Source organism: Ostrea edulis, chromosome 2, assembly GCF_947568905.1.
Source record: "Ostrea edulis chromosome 2, xbOstEdul1.1, whole genome shotgun sequence".
Classification (NCBI taxonomy): domain Eukaryota; kingdom Metazoa; phylum Mollusca; class Bivalvia; order Ostreida; family Ostreidae; genus Ostrea; species Ostrea edulis.
The window spans coordinates 92,259,874-92,273,325 of NC_079165.1; the positions used below are offsets into that span (position 1 = coordinate 92,259,874).

General features: G+C 37.9%; 1 protein-coding gene across 2 annotated transcripts in view; it reads right to left on the reverse strand.

The window, feature by feature from the left end:
* LOC125678429 (uncharacterized) overlaps nucleotides 1–8,650 on the reverse strand; it is a 29,365-nt gene extending 20,715 nt beyond the window's left edge. For both annotated transcript variants that reach the window (XM_056155507.1, XM_048916872.2), the window contains exons 1-2: nucleotides 8,448–8,650; nucleotides 4,880–5,085 (exon numbers count right to left, since the gene is read on the reverse strand). In XM_056155507.1, coding sequence (XP_056011482.1) covers nucleotides 4,880–5,085; nucleotides 8,448–8,553 — 312 coding nt within the window. In that variant the 5' untranslated portion in view covers nucleotides 8,554–8,650. The remainder of the gene's footprint in view (nucleotides 1–4,879; nucleotides 5,086–8,447) is intronic.
* Nucleotides 8,651–13,452: the final 4,802 nt, after the last annotated feature.

Below are 13,452 nucleotides of genomic sequence, written 5' to 3' on the forward strand. Positions count from 1 at the left end.
AACATATAGATACACATATTGTCTACATATGCTGTGAATATCATCTCATTCGCTTCATAAATAAGATAGTTACATACGTTTTAGCATTATCCAATCAAAATGAAGCGCACGTGCATGCGCGTGCAAATTGGTAATTTTGACCATGTAAATCAGTTAAGGGTCTCAATATCTACTTATGATATGAATTTCAAGCCATTTCAATGAACAACAAAAAAGTTAGACTGATTCCAAAGTTAGCGTACAAATTTTGTAATGCACGTGCACGCGCATGCGTGCGCGTGCTGACAAAATAACTATTATTTTTCATATGTACAAATGATATACTATCATCCTATTTAGGTTTTATATCGCTTCCTTCAATATTCTGATTTTCCATTTTTTGTACCAAAATTGCAATGCACGTGCGCGCGCGTGCATGCACGTGCAAACAAAATGACTATCACTATGCACATCTACAAACGCTATACTATCATCCTGGAAAGTTTCATATCGATCCCTTTTGTAGTTCCTGAGAACACTACCGGACAAAAAAGTACCGGAGAAAAAGAATAATAATAATAATAATAATAATAACTAGTTCTAATTGTAACGGGGACCGTTACATATGTTCCCCAAACCTCCCCCAATTAAAAAGTGATGTCCTTGTGAATCTATAGGAAAAAATCATTTTATTGTAGCCTTTAATTACATGTAGTACGTTCAATATGGTCATTTCAGTACCAAGAAATGAAAGAAAGCGTTGCACGTGCATACACGCGCACGCGTGTATGATTCCGAATTTTTGTTGATGTCGTTCAACAGGCATTTGTATCATATACCCACAGTATGAATTTCATAACGTTTTCACCAAATATAAGGAAGTTATAGCGATTTTAAAATCGTCCAATCAGAAATCAGCACACGTGCATGCACGTGCTGAGCAGTAATTCTAACCACAGCAATTTGTAAGGAGTACCAAGATACATCTAAACCCCTAATATGAATAGAATTTGATGAAAAACAAAAACGTTATCGTCCTTTAAAAATTGAACATTTAAAAAACGTTGCACGCGCATGCGCGTGTACGTTGGCATTTTTTGTTACACCAACATATAGATACACATATTGTCTACATATGCTGTGAATATCATCTCATTCACTTCATAAATAAGATAGTTACAAACGTTTTAGCATTATCCAATCAAAATGAAGCGCACGTGCATGCGCGTGCAAATTGGTAATTTTGACCATGCAAATCAGTTCAGGGTCTCAATATCTACCTATGATATGAATTTCAAGCCATTTCAATGAACAACAAAAAAGTTAGACTGATTCCAAAGTTAGCGTACAAATTTTGTAATGCGCGTGCACGCGCATGCGTGCGCGTGCTGGCAAAATAACTATTATTTTTCATATGTACAAATGATATACTATCATCCTATTTAGGTTTTATATCGCTTCCTTCAATATTCTGATTTTCCATTTTTTGTACCAAAATTGCAATGCACGTGCGCGCGCGTGCATGCACGTGCAAACAAAATGACTATCACTATGCACATCTACAAACGCTATACTATCATCCTGGAAAGTTTCATATCGATCCCTTTTGTAGTTTCTGAGAACACTACCGGACAAAAAAGTACCGGAGAAAAAGAATAATAATAATAATAATAATAATAATAATAAGAAGAAACAGAGTAAAAACAATATGTTCCCAAACTTTGTTTGGGGAACATAATAATAATAATAATAAGAAACAGAGTAAAAACAATATGTTCCCAAACTTTGTTTGGGGAACATAATAATAATAATAATAAGAAACAGAGTAAAAACAATATGTTCCCAAACTTTGTTTGGGGAACATAATAATAATAATAACTAGATTCGATCTCGTTGCGAGCAACGAGTGGGTCTTCCGTCCAAATTTAGATGTGATTAGATAAGAATTTGACTGACATTTTCGTTCATAAATAATGATACAAATATATTGTCTAGACGTACAATTTAGCTTTGGTAATGTTTTACAAATATTGATCATTTAAATGTTATAAATTAAAGACTCTCTCTACCTCTCGGCAACTAATTAAAGGGGTCAGCTTTTTTTTGAGAAAAAAGTTAATAATCTTATTTACTGCGATATAGATTCGACTGATCAGGCGAGTCATGCCGCCCGGAGGCCTATTTTTTTTTTATATATCATTCTAGATATATCTCGCAAAACTGAACAAATTTTTTTCTACATGTCCTATGGAAATTTTCTTAAGAAAATTTTTATTAATTGCGACATTTATCAGACTGTTAAGGCGAGTCATAAGGCCCGTGGGCCTTTTTCTTGATATCGTTTGAAAGATCTTGCAAACCTGAACAACTTTTGGTCTACATGTTTTATCAAAAGTTTCTCCAGAAAAAAGCTATTGATTGTGACACTAATCAAACTCTTCAGGCGAGCCATGAGGCCTGTTCGCCTTTTTCATGATGTTGTTTGAAACATCTTGCAAAAGTGAACAACTTTTGCTCTAGATGTCTCATTAAAAGTTTCTTCACTAAAATGTTATAGATTACAACAATAACCCAACTGTTCAGGTGAGCAATGAGACCCGCAGGCCTTATTCTTAACATCGTTAGTAACGCTTGCGAATCTGAACAACTTTTGTTCTACATGTCTTATCAAAAGTTTCTCGAGAAAAAAGTTATTAATGTTATTAATTGTGATACAAATTCGACTGTTCAGGCGAGCCATGACGCCCGCAGGCCTATTTTTTGATATCATTAGATAGATCTTGCAAAACTGAACAACTTTTATTCTACATGTCTTATCAAAAGTTTCGTGAGAAAAAACTTAATCATTGTAACAGAAACTCAATGGTTCAGGCAAGCCATGAGGCCCATGGGCCCATTTCTTGGTACAGCACGAAAGATCTCAATAAACTGTACAACTTTTGTTATATATGTCTAAACAAAATATTTACGAGTATAACGTTATGCGACATTTATCACTGTTAAGGCGAGTCATAAGGCCCGTGGGCCTTTTTCTTGATATCGTTTGAAAGATCTTGCAAAACTGAACAACTTTTGTTCTACATGTCTTATCAAAAGATTTTCGAGAAAAAAGTTAGTAATTGTGACACTGATGAAACTGTTCAGGCGAGCCATGAGGCCCGTTGGCCTTTTTCATGATGTTGTTCGAAAGATCTTGCAAAACTGAACAACTTTTGTTCAAGATGTCTTATTAAAAGTTTCTTGACAAAAATGTTATAGATTGCAACAATAACCCAACTGTTCAGGTGAGCCATGAGACCCGCAGGCCTATTTATTAACATCGTTAGTTAACGCTTGCGAAACTGAACAACTTTTGTTCAACATGTCTTGTCAAAAGTTTCTCGAGAAAAAAGTTATTAATGTTATTAATTGTGATACAAATTCGACTGTTCAGGCGAGCCATGACGCCCGCAGGCCTATTTTTTGATATCATTAGATAGATCTTGCAAACCTGAACAACTTTTATTCTACATGTCTTATCAAAAGTTTCGTGAGAAAAAAGTTAATCATTGTAACAGAAACTCAATGGTTCAGGTGAGCCATGAGGCCTATGGGCCCATTTCTTGATATGACACGAAAGATCTCAATAAACTGTACAACTTTTGTTATATATGTCTAAGCAAAATATTTACGAGTAAAAAGTTATGATTTAAAACGTGGAGAAAAATGAGACACTTTTTTAAACTCCATTTTCGACCCCTACCGAGCTTCCATACTAGGCACTTCCGGAAATTTTTAAAACCCAGGTGCACAACTACAACATGTCGTCTAACATCACTGAAAATTTCAGCACTCTAGCTTTTATCGTTTTTGAGTTTTTGTCTGGACAAAATGGTCATCTGAAAATCGATAAAAGGGGGATAACTTCCAACCGGAAGTGATTTTTCAAAAATTGAAACGGCGGTACAAACTTCAAATGGCAACGCATCAATCCTGAAAATTTCAAGCAAATTGATCCATCCATCTCCGAGAAATCTTCTGCACAAAAATCGGTAAGGAGAAAAAAAAAGAATAATAATAATAATAATAAGAAAAGTGAAAAATCAACAATAGAATAATAGAAGGGTCTTCCGCTGAAGACGGAAGACCCTAATAAGAAACAGAGTAAAAACAATATGTTCCCAAACTTTGTTTGGGGAACATAACTATATCCTCAATAAGCCATTCATGCAATACTTAAGTATGAATACCTCGAGTAGGGAGTGCTCTACTCCTGAGTATGGGTATTATAAGTATTACTTGTATGAGGAAATATTTAATCATTACACTTTTACACGCCAATGGTCAAAGGCAATAGATATATTTATAAATCGGATTGAGCAATTCTGATTGCCCTACTTAAAAATTGCGAAAGAAAACTTAAACTGTGGTGATTCAGTTTATGTATGCAAATTGAACCAAAATATTATCGGGAAGATGATATTACGAGTGGATGGCAGGCACTGTGTAGCACCTACTCGTTTTGCTTAATATCTAGTGATCTTATCTTTCACAAAACGTGTTAGAATTTTTAAACAGATTGAAATTAACAGCATGGTGCACAGGAAGCAGACTCAGAATTAAGGTGTCCATCAACATCCTACTACCGTTGATACTGATTTACACGAAATTATTCTATCGTTGTTTCCACATATTTTCTGGTTAATTTTGCTATTATCTAATTACTAATTTATGGATTTAACTTTCTTGTTCAGGATTGAAATGGAAAATGAAACTTTATGAACAGCAAGGAATAGTTCAGCCATGGAATATTCTGAGCAATTTCTTCACTCTAGAGAACATAAAAATGAAAGATTTGTATAGATATCTAACTAACATCTTAATTAGGGTGCATATTTGTTCTCAGTCACCCACAACCTACCCCGTTTCTGGCATGACAGATATCCTCTCGTTGAGGGTAGACCCTGACACACCCAGATTGTCGTGGGTTAGGGGTCAAGGACAACCTTACTGGACGTCCCCCAATGTTAATATATACACTGGGTCTGTATGGTAGATCATTTGTCCCTGATCGTCGCCATCTTGAACTTGTAGCATACAGGTAAGAAACCTTTCCGTATGTTACATCTGTAAAAGAAATGTCATATTGTTTTTCTTTGATGTAATAGGTAGGTGTTATCACAAAATTTACTGTTTTACATCCAAGATAGCGCTTTGTATAACTTCAAATTTGATTCGGAAAACAATATTGCAATTACAGATAACACGGGCTATAGGTAGAGGTATCACACCGGTAATTGTCCAATCAAAATGAACTTAGTCAATTGTAGTTCCATATATTTAAAGAAATATTTTTTTTCCTTGCGCGATTTTTCTCATTTCCTCTTCTTCTTTTCTCTTAATTTTTGTACCCCTGATTAGGAAATTTTGTGTAATTTGTAGAAATAATCAAGTGTATACAAAGGAACTATTTGCTGTTGGTAGCTGAGGCTACTTCCTGAGGTGCACTCCGGCTGTTTACACACATGTGAAAAACACGTGGATTTGAGGGTAGTCTTGTTTGCGGGTAATTTTTTTTCGAAAATGCCGCGTAGGGTGTTGTTTTTCTGGTGTCGGCAGACGAGATAGGTAACATAGAACGTGTCTGACTGCGTTATTCGGCATCAATTTTGTAAACTGATTTTTAATGATTTTTTCCCCTCTATAGTAATATATAGTGAAAATAATTACCGGTGTGATACCTTGAAGGAAGTCGTGAAATTCAGAATTTCCCGTTTTTCTCAGTCCTTTCCCTTTTCATCGGCTCAAAATCAGCACTGGATATCAAAACAAGAGGTTTGAAAAACAAAACGGTGTTTTAAGAGGTCATTCAAGAAACATGACGCAATACACAATGCGAAATTTCAATTACATCTAAATACGTATCAACAACGTATTTTTTGTCTTATACAGCTAGAAAATCGTAAATATTTGTATAAACACCCATCTACATAGCATACACCGGCGGTTTTAACACTTAACACATCCAAAAGACGTATCAAAATTTCACATCGATTTTACAATACGCATATTGCACAATAACCCCACCCCCCTCCTCCTGCCTTGCGCAACTGTTAGATGGACTTTCCTTGACATTCATAAGCATCATACATAACTCTACGACTTCTTGATTCAATGTCCTTATTGTAAATTAACCCAATTAAGAGATTTCGTATTTCTGCGTAGAGTTTAGAAATTTTATTTTATTTTTAATTTTATGTCATAAAGAGAAATTCAGATAATTCATGGTAAATGCCCGTCAAGGTCACTCATATGAACATCAAAATGTCTCCTTAACACAGAAGATATCAAATTATTCGTTTTAAGGGCCCAACACGCGAGGTAATATTTCTGGCACGATTTACGACAGTCCCCTCCGTAGCAGGATATCAAGGCTCTGACGACGTAGGCCATAATTCTATTGCCGGCTTCTAAAGCGTTGAGCAAAAATTTGTGTTCTGTCCTGCATATCAAGTTTGTCACTAGATATTCTTACCGTTTTGAGCATTTTGAACACTTGCAATTCAACGTCACTATACCTAGCGCCCTTGATATTTGACCTACATCTTCTTTAGAACCAAAATTTAGGAAATGTTTTAGCTTAAATTTTTTGTAATGAACAGTTACATCGATGATTTCTGTATGATTTGTGTACACGTTTAAAAACGTCATATTATCCAGTCAGACTTTAGTCTTATTTATTTGTTTTAATCAGTATTTAGTCTTCTTAATGTGTTACCCCTGCTTTGAAGAAAGGCTAAATACGCACAACCCCTGCCAGATTAGGGGGCCATTATCTGAAACACTAATCACCCGTGAGTATCAACTTGGTTTAATCTGTTAAGCGTAATTAATGGGCTCTTCTAGGATACCAAATTGACCAGATGCAGATTCCATTATAGTACCGAAAATTGAATATTTTCACAAAACCAAAGATCTCACTCATATGAAATTTGAAATAATTAGCAATTTAAAAAAATGTATAAATAAATTTAGGATTAATAAGTGATTGAAATAGCAAATTTCATCATTCTTCTTTCCAATGAAACCATTTTTGCGGAAATATCTTGATTTTATACAAAGTTATTTCAATTTAAAAAGTACCACACGCGCCTCATATTTCACTGATGAAACAGGCAGAAATCACGATAGTCCCCAGGGGAAGTAAATCACCAGTTACGTCAGTTATCTTGCTCCGATCGCTGTGTGCATGGGGTATACTATTGATGAATGAAACGGGCACCTGCTGTGCAAATTTGACATTTTTTGATGAAGATTTAGTTGTCTTGAAGAGGGGATATAATTATGACGGTGTTCAACGTGTGCAGTCACGACGCAAATAATTAGGAATGAACATCATGAAAAATATCGCTAAATTTATGGTAAGCCGCTTTGACAAATCACGTAAGAAATAAGATATAACATAAATTAAAGAGGATATCTCCCAAGACATGTTTTCTCATCTGAGAAATTGAATCTAGAAAATCTCTGCTTCTTTTTGATAAGGTGATAAAGTATCTGTATATACAATAGAAATTTCCATTGGGAAGTGAGGGAAAAGGAATCAACATCTCTAACACCATATAAAATCAAGAGGGCTATCTCAATATATACAGTGTAGATATACATGTACATGTATGTGCGAATAGAAATTTCTCTCCAAAAAGAGACATCTCTGTAATTTAGGAGATATTTTGTTCTGCATCACTAGCATTGATGGTAAAACAGGTTTGGAACAAATCCGTCTGCTAGTGAACTGGTGCCATGGACGTCCACGTTTTATGACTCATTTCTCCTTGAAGTTTTAATTCCCAACGTATCTAATTTCTTTCCACCAACTATTCATTATTGTAATTGAAATCCGAATCGTTGCGTGATGAAAGGGTCACGTCCACATGCAATTCAGCATGTATATTCTAATGCTTTTTAGTTTACAATATACTCGTATTGCAGAATAGATTATCAATTTTCCATTGAAAGAAAGTCCAGCTATTCTATCATTTAATTCATTTGCCATCTTCCAATAACACGATGTCAGCATATATATGTTTATAATGCATATATAATACGGGGTACAATGTCTGTAGTGCACACTGTTCCTTTGTAAAATTGTCAGCTCTCATTAGACGTATGCCATAGAAGAAAACATGCTATTGATCCAGACTTTGCAGATATCACAATGAAGTATTATATTGGTTCCCATTACGAGATGGCTGTGCCTGGATATAGAATTACGCAATCGACACAAGCAAATGTAAATAATAAATGTCTATGGTAGATTTATAATCAATTGGTAGAATTTTTTCCGTATTAATTTGAATGCCGATCTATTTCAATACAGAATGTAGCTAATGTTTATCGCGTAGAACTTCAGAAATAAAGAAAAATTTCTTCCTGGCTTTCGTGAGGTAGCTAATTACCTCTTTAAATCCAATTACGACTTGGCTTACCTGGCTTAAAGTCTCCAAAAAACTTCACTGTGCTGCCATGTTCTACTAACATCGCCAGCAGTACCAACCCGAGTGATTTACACAGAATCCCTGATAGGCAGGACATCTCTGTCCCCTTTCTTGATCGATTTACCACCACCAGTCTCGTGCACTTTCCAGGTGTGCCTGACTGGTTTCTTTTTGTTCAGGTCAATATGACTTCATGCATGAAAAAATACTCAAATTTCTTATCCTATATACGTAACAAAAACTAAAGGGTGGCACCCAACATTTAAAGGTAAGGTAATTAACTGTATGTCGGCACAGCTACGTCAATGTAACCGAATATAAAGTCTACGATTTTCAAAACAGTGAAACATTCCTGTTATATAATATTATAGTTCGTAAATTATTGACCGGTCAATAGACCACGAGTGTGGGAGTTGGTTAACAGTTAAATGATGGTTTTAAATCGTATTAGTACATGTTTCACATCTTGGGGAAAAAAGAGTATTGCCCATACCAAATCACTTAATTAGTATACCCTGAGTCCAAGCTTCATGTTGGGTAATATTTAAGATTATTAAACCAATAATTATCATTGATTGGTAACGATCAAGGAAGAGCGTCGTACGTACTCTCTATTTTGTATTGCTTATAGGAGTTACTTATATAAGATTAAAAATAAATTTTTAGTAAAAAAAAAAAAAAACTCGACAAAAATGTACATAGATGCTAGCAATTTTGTAAATTATATTACGGATAAGAAAATACAAATTACTGGCGATAGCGCTGAATTTCTGACGTACAAGGTGCAGGCCGATATCAATTAAACCCGTACATTAGGATTGTCACGCTGCCTAAAACCCACATTATCTTTTCAATTTCAGTTGAAATTTGTTTTTATTCTCAACATTGCCTTTCTTTTTAAAATCGTGTTTTTTCTGAATTTTACTTCAAGAGACGGCAGTGAAGGGTTATGACTAGATGGTATCCCTCAAAAGCAGGTGACCCACGAGTTACTTGCCCCTGATTATAGATAGAAAGATAAGTCGTACGTCGAATAATTTCGTAAAGAAATGTGTTTACGACAAAGAAGGCAAAGAAAATTGTTGGGATTTTTTTTCCTAATTAAGATTACTAATTAAACCCTAATTAGCTGAACTATTAAAAATGTAAGAAATAAATAAAGCAATGAACGCAATATGGAGAGAAATACGATTTGATAGAAAGTATACAGAGTATTATTTAATTAACATAATTAATCAAACCCTAATTCTCTCAGATGTTAAAAACAGTAAGAAATTTGATATAAAAAACTGTAAGGGGCGAGATCAACAGATTGATTTCGGATAAAAATCTAAATTCAAATAGTTAGGGGGAGGAGGGGGGGGTGTTAAAACTTCTGTAAGTTTCTCTCATCCGACATCGATTACACATTAGTCGAAAAAGGAGAAAGACAAGTGACTGTTAAAACTACATGACGATATTACATTTTAATGAACATTTGATAGTTTTAATCTACACTTTCATTTGTGAATAAACAGAAGATAGGGTATACAGAGTTATTTATACTCGTTTGTTCTTACTTGTTAATCGATTATAGTTTAAACACTCATCATATCTAGTTTAGGGGGTCGTTGTGGGGGCGGATAGGGGGGGGGGGGACGTAAAAACTATGTGAATTTAGTTTTTTTGTCAGACATTGAACTTTCGATCTCGCCCCTAGGAAGTAGATAAAACAGCGAATGCAACATGGAAAAAAATAATATTTAATAAGAAGTCTTATTAAAAGCAAAACTGATGATATCTAGCGGTGGTCAAAGTAACATATCTTTAGAAATTATTTTTGAAAGTACAGAAGGGTATTTTTGATCAAAAGTTAATCATAGAAATTATTTTAATTACCCCCCCCCCCCCCTCATTCAGTACACAAAATCAACTCAAAACTTTCATTCAACATTATAACTCACTAAAAAGACCATTCCTCAAAACCTGCTTTTGGATATCGAGTTAATTATTAAGACCAAACTAACTCAAGATCCAGGGCGATATAAACACCTACTTTTGAGGGATACCAGATAAGCTTTGCCACCCAGCGAGCCCTATGCTAGACCTGCCTTTCAGGGATACCAAGTTACTTAATAAGGCTCAACTAGCCCAGGTTCCCGGGAGATCTAAACACCTACTTTTGAGGGATACCAGATAAGCTTTGCCACCCAGCGAGCCCTATGCTAGACCTGCCTTTCAGGGATACCGAGTTAATTATCAAGGCTCAACTAGCCCGGGTTCCCGGGCCCTAAAGTCACCTACTTTTGAGAGATACCAGATAAGCTTTACCACCCAGCGAGCCCTATGCTAGACCTGCCTTTCAGGGATACCGAGTTAATTATCAAGGCTCAACTAGCCCGGGTAACCGGGCGATCTAAACACCTACTTTTGAGGGATACCAGATAAGTTTTACCACCCTGCGAGCCCTATGCTAGACCTGCCTTTCAGGGATACCGAGTTAATTATCAAGGCTCAACTAGCCCGGGTAACCGGGCGATCTAAATACTTACTTTTGAGGGATACCAGATAAGCTTTACCACCCAGCGAGCCCTATGCTAGACCTGCCTTTCAGGGATACCGAGTTAATTATCAAGGCTCAACTAGCCCGGGTTCCAGGGCCCTAAAGTCACCTACTTTTGAGGGATACCAGATAAGCTTTACCATCCTGCGAGCCCTATGCTAGACCTGCCTTTCAGGGATACCGAGTTAATTATCAAGGCTCAACTAGCCCGGGTAACCGGGAGATTTAAACACCTACTTTTGAGGGATACCAGATAAGCTTTACCACCCAGCGAGCCCTATGCTAGACCTGCCTTTCAGGGATTCCGAGTTAATTATCAAGACTCAACTAGCCCGGGTTCCTGAGCCCTAAAATCACCTACTTTTGAGGGATACCAGATAAGCTTTACCACCCAGCGAGCCCTATGCTAGACCTGCCTTTCAGGGATACCGAGTTAATTATCAAGGCTCAACTAGCCCGGGTTCCCGGGCCCTAAAGTCACCTACTTTTGAGGGATACCAGATAAGCTTTACCACTCAGCGAGCCCTATCCCAGACCTGCCTTTCAGGGATACTAAGTTCATTAATAGGGCTCAACTAGCCCGGGTTCCCGGGCGATCTAAACACCTACTTTTGAGGGATACCAGATAAGCTTTACCACCCAGCGAGCCCTATGCTAGACCTGCCTTTCAAGGATACCAAGTTAATTATCAAGGCTCAACTAGCCCGGGTTCCCGGGCCCTAAAGTCACCTACTTTTGAGGGATACCAGATAAGCTTTACCACCCAGCGAGCCCTGTGCTAGACCTGCCTTTCAGGGATACCGAGTTAATTATCAAGGCTCAACTAGCCCGGGTAACCAGGCCTTAAGTCACCTACTTTTGAGGGATACCAGATAAGCTTTACCACCCAGCGAGCCCTATGCTAGACCTGCCTTTCAGGGATACCGAGTTAATTATCAAGGCTCAACTAGCCCGGGTTCCCGGGCCCTAAAGTCACTTACTTTTGAGAGATACCAGATAAGCTTTACCACCCAGCGAGCCCTATGCTAGACCTGCCTTTCAGGGATACCGAGTTAATTATCAAGGCTCAACTAGCCCGGGTAACCGGGCGATCTAAACACCTACTTTTGAGGGATACCAGATAAGTTTTACCACCCTGCGAGCCCTATGCTAGACCTGCCTTTCAGGGATACCGAGTTAATTATCAAGGCTCAACTAGCCCGGGTAACCGGGCGATCTAAACACTTACTTTTGAGGGATACCAGATAAGCTTTACCACCCAGCGAGACCTATGCTAGACCTGCCTTTCAGGGATACCGAGTTAATTATCAAGGCTCAACTAGCCCGGGTTTCAGGGCCCTAAAGTCACCTACTTTTGAGGGATACCAGATAAGCTTTACCATCCTGCGAGCCCTATGCTAGACCTGCCTTTCAGGGATACCAAGTTAATTATCAAGGCTCAACTAGCCTGGGTTCCCGGGCGATCTAAACACCTACTTTTGAGGTATACCAGATAAGATTTACCACCCTGCGAGCCCTATGCTAGACCTGCCTTTCAAGGATACCGAGTTAATTATCAAGGCTCAACTAGCCCGGGTTCCTGGGCCCTAAAATCATCTACTTTTGAGGGATACCAGATAAGCTTTACCACCCAGCGAGATCTATGCTAGACCTGCCTTTCAGGGATTCCGAGTTAATTATCAAGACGCAACTAGCCCGGGTTCCTGAGCCCTAAAATCACCTACTTTTGAGGGATACCAGATAAGCTTTACCACCCAGCGAGCCCTATGCTAGACCTGCCTTTCAGGGATACCGAGTTATTTATCAAGGCTCAACTAGCCCGGGTAACCGGGCCCTAAAGTCACCTACTTTTGAGGGATACCAGATAAGCTTTACCACCCAGCGAGCCCTATGCTAGACCTGCCTTTCAGGGATACCGAGTTAATTATCAAGGCTCAACTAGCCCGGGTTCCAGGGCCCTAAAATCACCTACTTTTGAGGGATACCAGATAAGCTTTACCACCCAGCGAGACCTATGCTAGACCTGCCTTTCAGGGATACCAAGTTAATTATCAAGGCTCAACTAGCCCGGGTAACCAGGCCTTAAAGTCACCTACTTTTGAGGGATACCAGATAAGCTTTACCACCCAGCGAGACCTATGCTAGACCTGCCTTTCAGGGATACCAAGTTAATTATCAAGGCTCAACTAGCCCGGGTAACCGGGCCCTAAAATCACCTACTTTTGAGGGATACCAGATAAGCTTTACCACCCAGCAAGCCCTATGTTAGACCTGCCTTTCAGGGATACCGAGTTAATTATCAAGGCTCAACTAGCCCGGGTAACCAGGCCTTAAAGTCACCTACTTTTGAGGGATACCAGATAAGCTTTACCACCCAGCGAGACCTATGCTAGACCTGCCTTTCAGGGATACCAAGTTAATTATCAAGGCTCAACTAGCCCGGGTAACCGGGCG